This window comes from Neoarius graeffei, chromosome 1, assembly GCF_027579695.1.
Source record: "Neoarius graeffei isolate fNeoGra1 chromosome 1, fNeoGra1.pri, whole genome shotgun sequence".
In the NCBI taxonomy this organism is placed as follows: Eukaryota; Metazoa; Chordata; class Actinopteri; order Siluriformes; family Ariidae; genus Neoarius; species Neoarius graeffei.
In genome coordinates this window covers 43,253,893-43,273,186 of record NC_083569.1, presented here as the reverse complement: position 1 = coordinate 43,273,186, position 19,294 = coordinate 43,253,893, and the positions used below count along the sequence as shown (strand labels likewise).

General features: G+C 45.1%; 1 protein-coding gene across 1 annotated transcript in view; it reads left to right on the top strand.

The window, feature by feature from the left end:
- Positions 1 to 17,281, top strand: part of mrc1b (mannose receptor, C type 1b) — a 41,416-nt gene extending 24,135 nt beyond the window's left edge. Inside the window, exons 23-31 of the mRNA XM_060932154.1 lie at positions 4,397 to 4,414; positions 4,516 to 4,621; positions 4,735 to 4,964; positions 5,082 to 5,247; positions 5,464 to 5,622; positions 5,703 to 5,819; positions 10,815 to 10,994; positions 16,757 to 16,792; positions 16,983 to 17,281. Of these exons, the coding sequence (XP_060788137.1) occupies positions 4,397 to 4,414; positions 4,516 to 4,621; positions 4,735 to 4,964; positions 5,082 to 5,247; positions 5,464 to 5,622; positions 5,703 to 5,819; positions 10,815 to 10,994; positions 16,757 to 16,792; positions 16,983 to 17,203 (1,233 nt within the window). The 3' untranslated portion in view covers positions 17,204 to 17,281. The remainder of the gene's footprint in view (positions 1 to 4,396; positions 4,415 to 4,515; positions 4,622 to 4,734; positions 4,965 to 5,081; positions 5,248 to 5,463; positions 5,623 to 5,702; positions 5,820 to 10,814; positions 10,995 to 16,756; positions 16,793 to 16,982) is intronic.
- Positions 17,282 to 19,294: the final 2,013 nt, after the last annotated feature.

Sequence of the window (19,294 nt, the reverse complement as noted above, 5' to 3'; positions counted from 1 at the left end):
GCCCCATACTGGATCTGAGACATTTGAACGACCACCTCAAGGTCTTCAAATTCTGTATGCTGCGCACATCCGATGTCTTAAACAGCATCAGACGGGACGATTGGTTCACAACCATCGATCTGAAGGATGCATACTTCCCAGAATCTTTATGAGATTCGTCACGGCAGCACTGTCCCTCCTTCAGAGCAGGGGAACGTGTATCCTCCCCTACCTGGATGACTGGTTGATTTGTTCTCAGTCAAGGGTAGACGCGCTCAGCGACCCAGCCGTGCTGGTTTCTCACATCACCAAACTTGGGCTCAGGGTGAACCACGCCAAGAGCTCCCTCACACCCAGCCAGAAGACTGTTTTTCTTGGCCTTCAGCTGGATTCTCAGCTGTTGAGGGCAACCCTGTCTCAGCGACGGGTGAGCGATATTGTCCGACGGTTACATCGCGTCAGGAAGGGACGAACCCTGACCTTCAGGTCTTTCCAGACACTACTAGGTATGCTCACCGTGGCCTCGTCAGTAGTTCCGTTGGGCCTCCTCACACTCAGGCCTCTACAAATCTGGATGAATAGCCTTGGGTTACATCCACAACATCACAGGCACAGGCCAGTCAGAATCGCGCCCAGTTGCTCCTCATGTCTACACCCATGGAGAGAGCGCTCTTTTCTAATGCGGGGGGTCCCCATGGGGTCCATACCCTCTCGCAGAGAAGTAGTCGCCACCGATGCATCACTGATCGGCTGGGGTGCAGTGTGGCAGTACAGGACTGCCCGGGGCGTATGGGCCCCACAACAGTGGGGACAACACATCAATGTGTTAGAGCTGCGGGCCGTCTTCCTCGCCCTGAAACATTTCCTTCCGGTTTTAGCGGGTCGGCATGTCCTTATAAAGACCGACAATACATCTGTGGTCTATCATATAAACCACCAGGGCGGCACCAGGTCACTACCTTCCCTGAAAGCTCACTCGGCACCTGCTGACATGGGCTTACCCTCGTCTGGTGAATCTGAGGGCAATGCATTTACCAGGAGTGAGGAACACTGCTGCGGATCTTCTGTCACGACAGAACCCCGACCCGGGTGAGTGGAAGCCGCACCCAGAAGTGGTGCAGAGTATTTGGCTGCGATACGGCAGGGCAGAGGTGGACCTTTTCACCTCCCAGGCCATGACACATTGTCCCCTGTGGTTTACACTGAAAGAAACGTCAAGCCCCTTGGGCCAAGACGCACTGGCACACAAGTGGCCACAGCAGCTCCTGTATGCTTTCCCACCACTCCCGCTAATTCTGCCCACTCTCGAGAGGATCCTCAAGGAGGGCCACAGGGTGCTGTTGATAGCCCCCTATTGGCCAGGGAGAGTCTGGTTCCCTACCCTGTACGGGTTGCTGTACAAGGAGCCTTGGTGTCTCCCTGCACGGATGGACCTCATCTCACAGATGGGGGGTCAAATTTGGCATCTGAACCCAGCACGGTTGCGGCTGTGGGTGTGAAGGGCCTGACCCACTGCTAGCAGAATGTGAGTCGACCGTTGTGCGGACCATCCAGTGTTCCCACGCACCTTCCACCAATGTGCTCTATGCCAATAGGTGGAAGCTCTTTGTGAGTTGGTGCCAAGCACACCATTAGGAACCGGCATGTTGCCCGATACCGGTGATTCTCAGCTTTTTACAGTCTCGTCTGGATGAGGGCCTTGCACCTTCCACCATCAAGGTGTATGTAGCGGCTATATCCGCAATGCACAACAGGGTAGACAGGCTGACTGTGGGATCCCACACACTGGTGAGCCGCTTTCTTAAAGGTGCTCAGCGCATAAGACCCCCTCAACGCAGTCCAAGACCAGCTTGGGACTTGCCTCTGGTTTTAAGTGCACTGTGTAAACCTCCATTTGAACCCCTACAGGGGACGGAGCTCAAATGGCTATCTTTAAAAACAGCATTCCTTTTAGCTATGGCGTCGGCTAAGAGAGTGAGTGAACTACACGCCCTGTCTATTGGCCGGGAGTACTTACAATGGAGCCCCGATGGCACGGGTGTAACATTGTGGCCTAATCCTTCGTTTATGCCCAAGAACTTCTCCTCTTCGTACACCAATCAGCCCCTCAGCCTAGAAGCCTTCAGACCACCGCCTGAGGAGAATGAGCAGGGCCAAGGTCACGTCCTTCTTTGCCCAGTTCGAGCACTGAGGGCATACATTGAAGCGACTGCTACATTTCGGCAGTTGGACGTACTGTTTGTGGGTCACACTGGACATAGGCGCGGCCATGCGTTGTCCAAACAGAGACTGTCGAACTGGACTGTGGAGGCCATTAGCAGCAGCCTCCCGGTCCCTCCCCACATCCGAGGCCACTCCACTCGGAGTGTGGCTGCATCATGGGCGGCTCTACGTGGAGTTCCACTCTCTGATATCTGCGCCGCTGCCTCATGGGTCTCAACTTGCACGTTTGCAAGGTTTTATAGGGTTAATGTGGCCATGCACAATCCACTGGCCACAGCCACCCTTTTCAGCCATTCGTAGGGTAAATAGGTCTTCCTCGTGACCCTGTTGGTATTAGTCATCCGGGTGCTTAAAGCACCGCCTCTGGCGGTCAGGAGAAATGAAATAGAATGATGGTTACGTATGTAACCGCGGTTCTATGAATTTCGGATGACCGCCAGAGCTTGGCTGTCACTTGGAAGGCTGACGAGAAGACTGCCAAGAGAACGCTTCCGGGGTGAACGCACCTTAAGTACCGGTGCAATGACATCCGTCACCCCTGTCACAAGCGACTTTGTTGGTATACACACTCGAACTGCATGCACATGTGATGGACATCCGGGTGCTTAAAGCACCGCCTCTGGCGGTCATCCAAAATTCATAGAACCGCAGTTACATACGTAACCATCGTTTTATTTTATCCATATTCACTGGATTTTGTGAAACAGGGCAGTTTTATTTTTATTTTTTGCAAATTTGAATAAACAAACCAACAAAATGACAGGAGCAATTTGTGAAAAATGCTATCATAGCAATTCTTGGGAAAAAAAGATATGTTCTTAACATCAAATACTTTTATTCCATATTTTGCTGCTTTTTTTTGTATTTTTTGGGGTTTTGTTTTTGAGCAGAGTTTTTATTTCAAGTTTTTCATGCTCGGTTGGTTCAGCAAAATGCTCCACCATTTTGTTTTTCTCTACTCATGGTATATGAGCTGATATCCTAGTAGTAGAGTAGCCAGTCAGAGTGTGCGATTGCTCATATCTAGTGAATATGGATAAAATATTTTATAAACACACACACACACACACACACACACACACACACACACACATATTATATATATAGGGATTAACTTAATACAAGTCACTAGCCCAGGCATTCAGGACAAGCAGGCTATTCAGTTTTTAATTGTAGTTGCATGGCAGACAAGAAGGTTCAAAACCAGAGAAAGTAAACAAAGTTTTCATTTGGTATGTAGGTTTAAAAATAATATAATTACTATGACAAAGCTTGATGATGCTTGTCCTGAATCCCACTGATTGATGCACTACACATCAGTCATGATCTGGCTGACAACTGAATGATTCTAGGTGTAATATGTAGTGTTAGTGTAAGCAGGGTGGTCCCTCTATTTCACCTGAAGGATGCGGTGTCTATGATTTCCAAAAAGAATTTCAAAGTCCATCATAAAAGAGCTCGGGCCCAGAGAAGGTGGCGGTGTTTCTAGATATTGTTTAAATATGGTTTTCACTTGCATTTTTGGATGTAGTGACAAACTGTGTTCACAGACAGTGGTTTTCGGAAGTGTTCCTGGGTCCATGTAATGATTTCCACTATAGATTTGCATCTGTTTTTAATGCAGTGCTGCCTGAGGGCCTGACAATCATGGGCATCCATTATTGGTTTTCAGCCTTGTCTCTTGCATACAGAGATTTCTCCAGATTCTCTGAATCTTTTAATGATATTATGTACTGTAGATGATGTGATCCCCAAATTCTTTGCAATTTTACATTGAGGAATGTTATTCTTAAATTGTTGCACTCTTTGCCTATGTAGTCTTTCACAGAGCAGTGAACCCCTCCCCATCTCTACTTCTGAGAGACTCCGCCTCTCTGGGATGCTCTTTTCATACCCAATCATATTACTGCCAATTAATCGAATTAGGTTTTTTTTTTTTTAGTATTACATAACTTTTTGAGTCTTTTGTTGCCCTGGTTCCAACATTTTTTTTAATGTGTTCCTGGCAATAAATTCAAAATGAGCATATATTTAAAACAGCAAATAAAAAAGTACAATTTCTCAGTTTCAACATTATTACTGTTTCTAGAATAGTTTATGTAGAAAGTAGTTTCCTTATTTTTGAGGGCATCTTTCCTTTACAACATTTCTTTGCATGTGCCTAACAGCAATCCTCTTTCTGTTTTTATTACAGTGGATGTGGGAACATACGGTATTTATTTATTTACTTACTTACTCACTTATGTATATGAAACATTTATGTGACATTTATATGTGACATTTATTCTTCGAGCCATATTTTTTCTCTTTCAGGAACCATCTTGTGTTGCAATGGGAAATGTGCAAAGACCTGAGAGGGGCAAGTGGTTAACAAAAAACTGTAATGATACCAGTGGATTTATTTGCAGTCGTGCTATTGGTAAATCTACAAATGAGTCTTAATTTTTTTTTTCTATAAGCATTTTTCCATTACTAAATAGCAGATATTACAGTTTGAAATTCAAGTTCTAAGTCTTTTATGTTTCTGTTCAGATCACTTTATTGAACCAAGCCCAACAAAGTTATCCACAACTTTCATCCAGCTTGGAAATGATTCTTATATGGTCTTGCAAAAAAACTTGACCTGGAATGAAGCAAAGAAACAGTGTGAGTTAGAGGGTGCACATCTGGCTAGTATTCGGGACTTGCGTGCTCAGTCTTACATTGAGCTGCAGACCTCAAAACTTGGACAGCCCTTATGGATTGGTCTTAACAGCAAAGAGGTATGGCAGAAGAAAATGAACCACGAAAGACTTATCAGTCTTTTCTGGCAATGTCCTGTAAATACATCAAAAACAAAAAGAAAATAGGTTTATTATTATTGTGATTATTGTGTGCAGACAAATGGGTACTTTTTATGGATTGATAACTGGCAGCTGAATATGGAGAGGTGGGCCTACAGGGAACCAAGGAGGAGCCAACCCTGTGTTTATGTGGATGTGGATGGACAATGGAAAACTGCCTACTGCAATCAAACTTCATACAGCATGTGTAAGAAATCACCAGGTGAGCTATTCTCAACAGCAAATGAGCATAACATAAATGAATGATATTAATATGGCAAAACAGTCCATACTATATAACAGTCCATACCTACTGTATTACTGCAGTCCTCCTTTTCCAAATCATAATGTGAGCATCAGTGTGCAGAAATAGATCATGCAGTCTTGAAAGCAAACGGATGATTGCATTCTCTTTTTTTATTGATTTATTTTTTCACAGACATTGCCCCAACTCCACCAGTGCAGTACCCTGGTGTGTGCCCTGACATAAATGAAGCTGAACCACACATGACATGGCTGCCTTTTCGAGGGCACTGCTATGCATTTGTGACTGAAAGCTATTCATGGAGCAGAGCTTCTCAGATCTGTTTGTCAAGAGGTGAGAAAAGGTTATTATTATTATTATTATTAAATTGTATATACATTTTGTCCATACTAAGATTTTTTTTTTTTTATCAGGTGCCAGTCTTGTCAGCATTGAAGATACAGAAGAGGCCAAGTTTATAGAGTACTACATCAGTTTTCTTGGGAATGATAATACCAAGTTCTCAATAGGCCTTTTTAAGACACATTTAGGTAATACTATTTGTATATTACTGCTGCTCACCTAAATAAGCTTAGTGGCAGAAACTCATCTCATCTCATTATCTCTAGCCTCTTTATCCTGTTCTACAGGGTCGCAGGCAAGCTGGAGCCTATCCCAGCTGACTATGGGTGAGAGGCGGGGTACACCCTGGACAAGTTGCCAGGTCATCACAGGGCTGACACATAGACACAGACAACCATTCACACCTACGGTCAACTTAGAGTCACCAGTTAACCTAACCTGCATGTCTTTGGACTGTGGGGGAAACCGGAGCACCCGGAGGAAACCCACGCGGACACGGGGAGAACATGCAAACTCCGCACAGAAAGGCCAGCGCTCGAACCCGGGTCTTCTTGCTGTGAGGCGACAGCACTAACCACTACACCACCATGCCACCCTGGCAGAAACTTATATACATATAACCATTGTGGCAGTTTGTAGGAGTGGGAGGATCACAGAAGACGGCAGGCCAGAATTGAGTTTCGTAACTCTTTTTTATTTTGACACTTTTCAGTTGTCTCTTGCACACTCTCGTACACACACAGACACGCACACACACATCAGGTGTCTGTTTGGGGAGAGAGCTCCTCCTCTGCTCTCGCTCTCTCTTTAAATAGGGCACAGTCACTGGGGAAGACACACAAACACACATTAATCAACATCAGGTGTAGTGAGTCTGCCACTTACCTTCCCTGACTCCGCCCTCCGGTCACAGACCACCGCTTGACCACGCCCTCGCTGCCACATACCCCCACCGCCCGACTCAGGCCGGGCAGCCATCCGGCCTGCAGCCAACTCCCCCCCCCCCTTGACGGGAGAGGAAGTCCGCCACGACCATCTGTGCCCCCGGCCTGTGGATCACCTTGAAGTTAAAGGGTTGGAGTGCCAGATACCAACGGGTGATCTGCGCGTTGGCATCCTTCATGCGGTGGAGCCACTGGAGGGGCATGTGGTCTGAACGGAGGGTGAAAGGGTGTCCCAGCAGGTAGTAACGGAGGGCGAGGACCACCCACTTGATCGCCAGGCACTCTTTTTCAATGGTGCTGTAGCGCCCCTCATGCACTGACAGCTTCCTACTGATGTACAGCACTGGGAGGTCCTCCTCCTCCACCTCCTGGGACAAAACAGCCCCCAGCCCTCTGTCCGATGTATCCGTCTGTAACATAAAGGGGAGAGAAAAGTCAGGGGAGTGTAACAGTGGCCCCCCCACACAGTGCAGCCTCCACCTCAGAGAAAGCCCGCTGGCATTGCTTCGTCCACTGGACCGGATCTGGTGCCCCCTTTTTAGTGAGATCAGTCAGCGGGCTGGTGATGTCCGAATAATTAGGTATAAACCTACAATAGTAGCCAGCCAGCCCCAGGAATTGTCTCACCCCCTTTTTGGTCTTGGGCCTCGGGCAGGCCACAATTGCTGCTGTCTTGTTAATTTGGGGATGCACCTGCCCGTTGCCCAAGTTGAAGCCCAGATACCGTACTTCCACCCGCCCAATTGCACAATTCTTCGGGTTGGCTGTGAGACCCGCTTGCCTCAGCGACCTAAGGACGGCCCTCAGATGTTGTAGGTGCTGCGGCCACTTATTACTATAGATAATTATGTCATCTAAGTATGTGGCCACGTAGGTGGCGTGGGGGCGGAGGACCCTATCCATCAGCCGCTGGAACGTAGTGGGTGCCCCAAACAGCCCAAAAGGAAGTGTGACAAATTGGTGTAAGCCAAACGGTGTGGAAAAGGCCATTTTTTCTTGGGATAATGGAGTCAAGGGGATCTGCCAATAACCCTTTGTCAAATCCAGTGTCGACTAAAAGCGAGCCGTGCCTAGTCGATTGAGCAACTCATCAATACAAGGCATTGGGTACTCGTCGAATTTAGACACTGCGTTGACTTTTCTATAGTCTACACAGAACCGGACCGACCCATCGGCCTTGGGTACCAAGACCACCGGGCTGCTCCAGTCACTGTGGGACTCCTCGACGATGCCCATTTCGAGCATAGCCTCGAGCTCTTCCCGAACCACTTTTTTCTTGTGTTTGGGTAGCCAGTAAGGGCGGCTGCACACTACCACCCCGGGGGGTGTCTCAATGTGGTGCTCTATGAGGTCAGTGCGGCTGGGCAGGGACGAGAACACGTCTGAAAATTCGGTCTGCAACTGGGCAACCTCCGCAAGTTGGGTCGGGGAGAGGTGGTCTCCACAGGGGACTGGAGAGGTACGCGATGCCAATGTTCCCTTTTGATCCTCCGGCCCCAGCTCTGCCTTCTCCGGAACCACCGACACCAACGCCATGGAGACCTCCTCATTCCAGAGTTTGAGTAGATTGAGGTGGTAAATCTGTAGCGCCCCACCCCTGTCCGTTCGCCTCATCTCATAGTCGACGTCCCCGACTCGCCGTGTGACCTCAAAGGGTCCTTGCCACTTGGCAATTAATTTGGAGCTCGATGTGGGCAACAGTATGAGTACTTTATCTCCCGGTGCGAACTCCCTAAGACGCGTACCCTTGTCATACAGGCGGGTTTGCTGTTCTTGAGCCTGCCACAAATTCTCCTGGGTTAGGTGGGTGAGTGTGTGGAGTTTTGTGCACAGGTCAATAATGTATTGAATCTCATTTTTACTTGGTGAAAGTCCCTCCTCCCAATTTTCTCGCAGCACGTCTAAAATGCTGCGCGGCTTATGCCCATATAACAATTCGAACGGGGAGAACCCTGTGGAGGCTTGTGGGACCTCTCGCACTGCAAATAACAAGGGTTTGAGCCATTTATCCCAATTACATGCGTCCTTGCTTACGAATTTCTTAATTAAATTTTTGAGGATGCGATTGAATTGTTTGACTGAACCGTCCATTTGTGGGTGATAAACGCTGGTGCGGATCAGCTTAATTCCTAATAACCCATACAGTTCGTTCAGTGTTCATGACATAAATGAGGTGCCTTGATCAGTCAGAATCTCTTTGGGGAGTCCAACTCAGGAGATGACACGGAAGAGCGCTTCCGCAACACTGCGTGCTGAGATATTGCGAAGAGGCACTGCTTCTGGGTATCGCATTGCATAGTCCACTAGAACTAATATAAAACGATACCCTCATTTTGACCCTCAAATCCCGGCCAATCAGTCCCCAAAATCATAGAGTGGGTAAGGCGAGGATTAACCGACGCCTTTACTCTAAATTTTTCCCCTCGAAAAAGAATGTGGACCAACACTAAAGGGTAGTTGTGAACATCCCCGTGCACACACAACACCTTCACCAATTGTGCTCCCCCCAATGCCTCATTTTGCACCAGGCTTTGGTGGCTTGAGGTCTGATTACACCCGGAGTCCACCAACGCCTGATATGTATCCCCTTGGACACTCACCAGTATGCGATATGCTCCGGCCCGATCAAGGGCAGCTCCTGGCGCATCAGGGATCCGAACCACCGCGCCCACCTCCATTGCCGAGCACTGCTGTTGGAGGTGGCCCAGCTCCCCGCAGCGCCAGCAAACCGGCCCAGGCTTCCTCTCTGCACTGGTGCTCTGGGGCTCACTCACCTGAGGGGGGGGAGAGACAGACACAGAAGACAGAAATGGGAGGGCACCGCGGATGCAGTGGGCCAGCTGTAGTGGCGCCGGCCCCCGCCTCCGCGGTGGGGGAACGGGGCAAGGACGAGACACAGGAGGGGGAAGAGAGAGCGAGAGAGAGAGAGAGAGAGAGAGAAAGAGAGGAGAGGGAAGAAGAGGTTGTCTGCTGTCCTGCCTTCGGGACAGCCGCCAAATGGTCCTCCGCCAGCTCGATGGCCTGATCCAGCAATGCCGGGCAGTGGCACTGGACCCACTCTGCGGTTCCTGCTGGTAGGTGAGCGATGAACTGCTCCAGTACCACCTGATCGATGATTCCCTTGGTGTCGCGGTTGTCGGCCCTTAACCACCGCCAGCAGGCGTCCCGGAGTTGCTGGCCAAACGCGAACTGCCGGCCGACTTCCTCCAAGCGCAGAGCGCAGAAGCGCTGTCACTGCTGTTCAGGGGCGTGCCCCACATGCTGGAGGACGGCCTGGTGGAGGTCCGCATAGACCAGCCAGCGGTCGGCGGGGAGCTGTAGCGCGGCCAGCTGCGCCTTGCCTGTTAGCAGGGGGAGGAGGCGCGCCGCGTGCTGTTCCACCGGCCAGCCCGAGGCCTCTGCTACCTGCTCGAAGAGTGTGAGGAAGGCCTCAGGGTCGTCATGTGGGCCCATCTTCGTTAGGGTGGGGGGGAAGGGCCTGTGGCGGTGGAGGTGGTGGACCCCGCCAACGCGAGGAGGTGCCGGAACGCCTGTCGATCTTCCTGCTGTGCCAACACCAGGGCCTCGAACCGTTGCTCTTGCTCCTTCCGGAGAGCGACTAGCGCCTGGTGCTGGCTCTGCTGGGCCGTGGCGAGGGCGTGGACCAGGCCGGCGAACGGGGAGGACTCCATGGGGCTGTTCTTCTTCTGCGCTCCAGTTCCCGGGTTTCAGCACCACTGTGGCAGTTTGTAGGAGTGGGAGGATCACAGAAGACGGCAGGCCAGAACTGAGTTTCGTAACTCTTTTTTATTTTGACACTTTTCAGTTGTCTCTTGCACACTCTCGTACACACACAGACACGCGCACACACATCAGGTGTCTGGTTGGGGAGAGAGCTCCTCCTCTGCTCTCGCTCTCTCCTTAAATAGGGCACGGTCACTGGGGAAGACACACAAACACACATTAATCAACATCAGGTGCAGTGATTCTGCCACTTACCTTCCCTGACTCCGCCCTCCGGTCACAGACCGACGCTTGACCACACCCCCGCTGCCACAATCATATTTCTAAATTTAGCATGTGAAAGTTTTTTTTAGTGTGTGAAACAATAAAGTCAAGAGGATTTTTACAATTACATGTTTCATCCTGATTTCATTACATTACAAATTGTATTCTGCTGTCTGGATTGCACATTTGTTTTACATGGTATGTTGAAGGGATTGACACTGTCGGTTTTTTGTTTGTGTTTGAACCACACAGACCACTGGCTGTGGCTGGACAGAAGTGTCGTGGACTACACTAATTGGGAGCAATCTGCAGAGGATGAGGAGTATAATGATTATAACCATGACTGTGCATTTATCTCCACCACAACTAAACAATGGCAAAAACAACACTGCTTATATGATCGTTCACCATTCATCTGCAAAACAGTCAAGGGTAAGTCAAGTCAGAGCCATGTGTTGCATGTAAAATGTTGTTCAAAATGAATCTTTGTCTCATAAACATTTTTATTGCTTTTAATTACTTCAAATTACTTCAGTTTCACAGTTTGTTAAGCAAGGATAATGCCACTCTAATGAGTCCCTACATACCTCTGATGCTATGACTATGAATGGAGAACTTTCATTTCCTTTGGAGCTGGTACACTAGTATAATAGTTTTCTCATTTTATTGCTTACTACAAACAGTTAAGCCATATGATGTGATCATGATCTCTTACCCTATCACTGACCTCTCATATCAACCAGAGTGAGTCCTCCAGCAGGTCGTCCATTCAGTCATGGAACCATGGTTGCATTCATAACACCCCCCCTCCTTTTTTTATTTTAATTTGTTCTGGACTGTTTTCTTCATGAGTAGTGGAGGCAGTATCAGAGGTATCATGAGAGTTCTTAATATAGCCTGATAAAGCACCTCATCATCACAGACAGCTCAGAAGTAGTGCTGATACCACTGCGAATGAGAATCAGTCTGGTCATACTGTTGATAGTGCTGCAATTGTTCATTCTTGAGGATTAGATTCACTCACAGATCTGATCGAAATAATTATGATCCTCAAAGAAGGACAATCACTGAAGGTGCTGATTCTGTACTCTATTGAGGATGAGCAGGGGCAGCTCATATAAATGGGCTAGATGGACAAAGCCACTTATGTCTTTTCAAAGATTAAAAAAAGGTTTCATTTTTTTGGCATCCACATCATCTTTGTAGTTAGTAAATATTTTAAAGATTTAGGATATTTGCGAAACTGAGTACAACAGTAATAATTTAAAAAAAAGCAGGCTCAACATAGCCTACACTACTTGTCAATTGGTGATAATTAGGGGGCAAAATAGGACAATTGTACATGATATCATAAACCATATAGTAAACAACACACCATCACCAATGACATTACTCTTACTGCCACCTGAAAGCACATGTCAAACGGCAAGTAAAGTAAGAAGGCACCGCTTGACCTGCATTCAAGGCATTTCATTACCCAATTTATTAAGCTGTCTTCCAAAGCAAATCCACTTTATGGTGCTCCCAACAGCAAACAAATGGCTGGTTACTTGCACATAATTCATGATATCCCTGACAAGACACAGGATTGATCTGGGCATGTTCTCATTTGCAATAGCAGATGGGTTGGTTGGTTAAGTATTGCCCTGTGCCCTATTATATTTGGGAGAAAATTTGGGTTTGGCTTTATATCCTCCCTCCCACTGGTTAATATGACAACTTTGCACTAACCAAGCCTATCACCAAGTCCAGGTCCCGCAGTGGGACCACTGTTCCACATGTCTAAGAAAAGTTTTACTGTAACTAGTTTATGTACTCTCAGTGGCGACCCGTCAATCAGTTCACATTGCACACATAATGCTGCCATGTACACTTTTAAGTTAAACCCAGAAAGAGATGCCTCTAGCTGACTTTGTTAAAGAATGGTTAAATTGACAGTTTGATCTCTTTTTTTTTCCTTCAAATGCTGCCCACCCAGCATTTCTGGGAGGTATCTTGTTACAATTTCCCTCTTTGCATGGAGAGGGCATGGTAGTGTAGTGATTAGCACTGTTGCCTCACAGCAAGAAGGTTCTGAGTTTGAGTCCAGTGGCCGACGGGGGTCTTTCTGTGTGGAGTTTGCATGTTGTCTGCGTGGGTTTCCTCCAGGTGCTCCGGATTCCGCCACAGTCCAAAGATATAGGGTAAATCATATCCCAGGCAGACATATAAAGTTAGAGTGAGCTCTTAGTAGCCTATGTATTATTTACCTCTTACCCTCGTCTAGTTTATACCTGTTTACTGATCATTTGCTTGGCTCATTTTTCTGAGTATTGCCAAGGCCCTTTGCTTATCTGACATTGGCTTTAACAAAAACAGAAAACCTGCAATCCAGGTTGTGTTTTCTGAAATTTGAACGAGGTGATGATCTAGTGCTTCCCAGGCCATTCCATGTAATAGCAGCAAGTGATAGTTTTTTTTTTTAAACCAGGGTCTGACAATGGTCTGTGAGCCAGCCAACTTGCCTTCTCATATACAGTACATATGAGTGATCTGTAATGTTCCCAACTGCTTGTTTGGAATGTTGCCAGTAGGGGGTTTGTACCTATTAAGCCTGCAGTTATGGGTATTGTCTTTTAAAGAGCCAAGAGCAACTGTACTTCATAGAGACACTACCCACATTTGTCATAGCATTGTAAGCTTGTTCAGCTGCATGCCATATGTGAAAATCTTAAGAGGAGATATATATATATATATATATATATATATATATATATATATATATATATATATACACAGTGGGGCAAAAAAGCATTTAGTCAGCCACCAATTGTGCAAGTCCTCCCACTTAAAAAGATGAGCAAGGCCTGTAATTTTCATCATAGGTACACTTCAACTATGAGAGACAGAATGGGGGGAAAGAATCCAGGAAATCACATTGTAGGTTTTTTAATGAATTAATTGGTAAATTCCTCGGTAAAATAAGTATTTGGTCACCTACAAACAAGCAAGATTTCTGGCTCTCACAGACCTGTAACTTCTTCTTTAAGAGGCTCCTCTGTCCTCCACTCGTTACCTGTATTATTGGCACCTGTTTGAACTTGTTATCAGTATAAAAGACACCTGTCCACACCCTCAAACAGTCACACTCCAAACTCCACTATGGCCAAGACCAAAGAGCTGTCAAAGGACACCAGAAACAAAATTGTAGACCTGCACCAGGCTGGGAAGACTGAATCTGCAATAGGTAAGCAGCTTGGTGTGAAGAAATCAACTGTGGGAGCAATTATTAGAAAATGGAAGACATACAAGACCACTGATAATCTCCCCCGATCTGGGGCTCCACGCAAGATCTCACACCGTGGGGTCAAAATGATCACAAGAACGGTGAGCAAAAATCCCAGAACCACACGGGGGGACCTAGTGAATGACCTGCAGAGAGCTGGGACCAAAATAACAAAGGCTACCATCAGTAACACACTACGCCGGCAGGGACTCAAATCCTGCAGTGCCCCCTGCTTAAGCCAGTACATGTCCAGGCCCATCTGAAGTTTGCTAGAGAGCATTTGGATGATCCAGAAGAGGATTGGGAGAATGTCATATGGTCAGATGAAACCAAAATAGAACTTTTTGGTAAAAACTCAACTTGTCGTGTTTGGAGGAGAAAGAATGCTGAGTTGCATCCAAAGAACACCATACCTACTGTGAAGCATGGGGGTGGAAACATCATGCTTTGGGGCTGTTTTTCTGCAAAGGGACCAGGATGACTAATCTGTGTAAAGGAAAGAATGAATGGGGCCATGTATCGTGAGATTTTGAGTGAAAACCTCCTTCCATCAGCAAGGGCACTGAAGATGAAACGTGGCTGGGTCTTTCAGCATGACAATGATCCCAAACACACCGCCTGGGCAATGAAGGAGTGGCTTCGTAAGAAGCGTTTCAAGGTCCTGGAGTGGCCTAGCCAGTCTCCAGATCTCAACCCCATAGAAAATCTTTGGAGGGAGTTGAAAGTCCATGTTGCCCAGTGACAGCCCCAAAACATCACTGCTCTAGAGGAGATCTGCATGGAGGAATGGGCCAAAATACCAGCAACAGTGTGTGAAAAGCTTGTGAAGACTTACAGAAAACGTTTGACCTCTGTCATTGCCAACAAAGGGTATATAACAAAGTATTGAGATGAACTTTTGTTATTGACCAAATACTTATTTTCCACCATAATTTGCAAATAAATTATTTAAAAATCAGACAATGTGATTTTCTGGATTTTTTTTTCTCATTTTGTCTCTCATAGTTGAGGTATACCTATGATGAAAATTACAGGCCTCTCTCATCTTTTTAAGTGGGAGAACCTGCACAATTGGTGACTGACTAAATACTTTTTTGCCCCACTGTGTGTGTGTGTGTGTGTGTATATATATATATATATATATGGGCGGCACGGTGGTGTAGTGGTTAGCGCTGTCGCCTCGCAGCAAGAAGGTCCTGGGTTCGAGCCCCGGGGCCGGCGAGGGCCTTTCTGTGTGGAGTTTGCATGTTCTCCCCGTGTCCGCGTGGGTTTCCTCCGGGTGCTCCGGTTTCCCCCAAAGACAATTTAGAGTCACCGGTTAGGTCAACCGGTGACTCTAAATTGACCGTAGGTGTGAGTGTGAATGGTTGTCTGTGTCTATGTGTCAGCCCTGCGATGACCTGGCGACTTGTCCAGGGTGTACCCCGCCTTTCGCCCATAGTCAGCTGGGATAGGCTCCAGCTTGCCTGCGACCCTGTAGAAGGATAAAGTGGCTAGAGATAATGAGATGATATATATATATATATATATATAATTACCCAGCTTGTTTAAGGACACTGCAATGATTGCAAGCTGTATTTGCTGCCATGGTTCACTTTCTCACTGGAAGCCTTGTAATGCTGCTGCTTCCACTTATGCATTTGTAAACATGTCCATTAGACATGATTAGACATCAAGCTTTGTATACAGAAGTTACAAATTTAAGTCATAAAAATTATGAAATTGTTATACATCCTCAGTGCCCATGCTGATGCACACTGACAAACAATTGGCCATGTGTCTGTTTTATGGACACAGTGAACCATAGTAAATATCCATCCATCCATTATCCGTAACCACTTATCCTGTGCAGGGTCGTGGGCAAGCTGGAGCCTATCCCAGCTGACAATGGGCAAGAGGCAGGGTACAACCTGGTCAAGTCGCCAGGTCATCGCAGGGCTGATACACAGAGACACACAACCATTCACACTCACATTCACACCTACGGGCAATTTAGAGCCTCCAATTAGCCTAACCTGCATGTCTTTGGACTGTGGGGGAAACCGGAGCACCCTAAGGAAACCTATGCAGACACGGGGAGAACATGCAAACTTGCTGTGAGGTGACAGTGCTAACCACTACACCACCATGCCACCCTTTGACTGAAAATATTAACAATAATATAATCAGCTAGACAGGATAGAGCACGATATCTCATCTCATCTCATTATCTCTAGCCGCTTTATCCTGTTCTACAGGGTCGCAGGCAAGCTGGAGCCTATCCCAGCTGACTACAGGCGAAAGGCAGGGTACACCCTGGACAAGTCGCCAGGTCATCACAGGGCTGACACATAGACACAGACAACCATTCACACTCACATTCACACCTACGCTCAATTTAGAGCCTCCAATTAGCCTAACCTGCATGTCTTTGGACTGTGGGGGAAACCGGAGCACCCTAAGGAAACCTATGCAGACACAAGGAGAACATGCAAACTTGCTGTGAGGTGACAGTGCTAACCACTACACCACCATGCCACCCTTTGACTGAAAATATTAACAATAATATAATCAGCTAGACAGGATAGAGCACGATATATATATTTGAATCTATTTCCTCAACTCATTGTAAGATGAGAATGCTAAAGGGGATTACTGTAATATAGTAGGGACTTTTTATAGGCTACCCATGTGAGGTGACAAGGTGATGATTTTGCGATTTGTATTTGGCAAGGAAACAATGATACTCCACTAGTACCACCCACAAGGAGCCTGGAAGTAGAACTAGGGAAGTAGAAACACATGTCTAACGCATTGGTCTTTTAATGCTATTTTAAATGCTGTTGTGTAATAATGATGGATATATACAGAGGATTTCCTAAGCACTGGAAACCTGTGTTCATTCATGTTTGACCTGAACACATTTTTCCTTTTCCTATTTTTACTGCAGTTCCAAAGCCAACCACTTCATCAATTCATTCTACAGGTAATAGCCCAGCTAAATCAATGAAAATACGTAGTATGTGCTCAATTTCATGGTATAAAGGGTATGAATAATTTTTCATTTTATACCACCATTCATTACATTTATTACACAAAGATGCTTCCTGAATTTTGAATTTAGTTATAATGCTGAATCTTGTGTCTCAATGTTGTATTCTCTCATTTCTCCATAGGTGAGACTGTAACACATAAGAGCCTTGCTGGTGTGATTGTGGTTGTGGTGTTGGCAGTGCTGTTTGTGCTGGCTGGATTGGCTTACATCTACCACAGAAGAACCAGCAGTTGGGATGCTGCACCTTCATATGAGAACCCAATGTATTACACTACAGAAGCCCCCATGTCAGAGGACAAAGATAACAAAATATTAGTGGACCACATGGAGAATAATGAATAAGTTTCATAAATGTGTTTTTATTAGTTCTTTCTTATATTAATCATTTTATTCTGTACATTAAATATTAACTAGCCTGAATGTTGAATAATGCTTCCAGTTTTGTGGTGTTAAGCAAGTGGTTTTGAAATTATATCAATGCTTTGGGGCACAAATGTTTATCTGAAACTGTAAACTGGTCTATTTCACTATAAGGTGCCCAACACTTTATAAAGGATGCCCCCCCCCCCCATTAATTATGATTTAGCTGGTTAGTTTGGCTACATTCTTGCAGCACTGAACACACAATTTTTTTTTAATTTTAAATTAAAAAAGGTATTTTAAGTTTAAAGAATGCTAAAAACATTTTCTGCAAATGCTGAAAAAAAATTAGCACTTTGTGCTGACAGACTTAAGTTCAAAACTGTGTTAAAGAATGTAAAGTCAGAAACCAGTCCATAGTCTAAAACATAATTTGCTACACATTAACTGTAATTTTAAAATCCACTGGGGGGGGGGGGGGGGGGGAGATTTGTTGTTTTAACTTAAAGTTAGTAACCAGGCTGCTTTAAATTTTTGAGTTCATTGAAACTCGTATCATAAGTCAGCACAATGAGACAATCAATTAGCATTGTGCTAACTTACTGAATGAGATTCAACCCAAAATTTTAAGGCAGCCTTTTTGGTTACTAACGATAATCAGTTACTAATTGGCTACTAACGATTTTTTAAGTTAAAACAACAAACAATTTTTACAGTGTATGCAATTTGACTGTTAAATCATATGCAGATGTATTATCAAAAAATAATATAATGAAATATATAATTAAAACACATCATACATGTATATAATACTGTAGCTGAAATGCTGATCATTAACCATGCATTCAATGTATAGAAAATAGCTGTAAAATTCCCATGTGAATTCTATAATAATAATAATAATAATAATAATAATATCAGTATTTTAATCTACAATTTATAAAACACAGTATTTTAATAACTATATTAAAAGTGTGTAATCATAAAACTAAAAGTGCATGGTGTTGGGATCTATGGGATCAATGCTGTAGCCCAAAAATGGCTTAAAAAATAATGAAATTAAATGTTTCATTGTTAAAATAAAACCTACTATAAATAGCAGTAAACCATAATGAATGAAACAAAGTCAATATTTGGTGTGAGACGACCCTTTGCTTAAAAAAAAATAGTAGTCTTAGGTACAGTAAGTGCAGTTTTATAAGGAAATGAGCTGTAGGTTTTACAGAGCATCTTGCAGAAGCAACCACAGTTCTTCTGGACACTTTGTGACACTCGTTTCTTAATTTTGCAGCAAAACCCAGTAGCCTTCATTATGTTTTCTTTTTTAATCTGAAAAGTGCTCGCTTATGTCATATGCTGCTTAGATGCAAATCTTTTTTTCCCCTGTAACATTTAATTTTGTGCTGGAAAATGGAAGTTTGGAACTCTAAATGTTTTTGTACTGACTCAGTAATGTAGAAGTCATAAAATAAAAATCTATAACAAAGTTTCTATGAATAAATACAGTGGATATAAAAAGTGGACACATCCCGTTAAAATGATAGGTTTTTCTGATGTAAAAAAAAATGAGATCAAGATAAATAATTTCAAAACTTTTCCCACCTTTAATGTGACCTGTAACCTGTACAATTCAATTGAAAATCAAACACATCTGTTAGGGGGGAAAACATAAAAAAAAAAGTACAATAAGCTGGTTGCATGAGTGTGCACACCCTTAAACTAATACTTCTTTGAAGCACCTTTTGATTTAATTCCAGCATTCAGTCTTTTTGGGTTCACACCTGCCATCAATTAAACTGACTCTGATTAACCCCAAATAAAGTTCAGACATTTACTCAGTTGCATCCTCCAGCAAAAGCCAGGGTTCACAGAGAGCTTACAAAGCATCAAAGGGATCTCATTGGTGAAAGGTATCAGTCAGGAGAAGGGTACAAAAACATTTCCATGGCATTAGATATACCATGGAGCACAGTGAAGACAGTCATCAAAAAGTGGAGAAAATATGGAACAACAGTGACATTACTGAGAACTGGACATCCCTCCAAAATTGATGAAAAGACAAGATGAAAACTG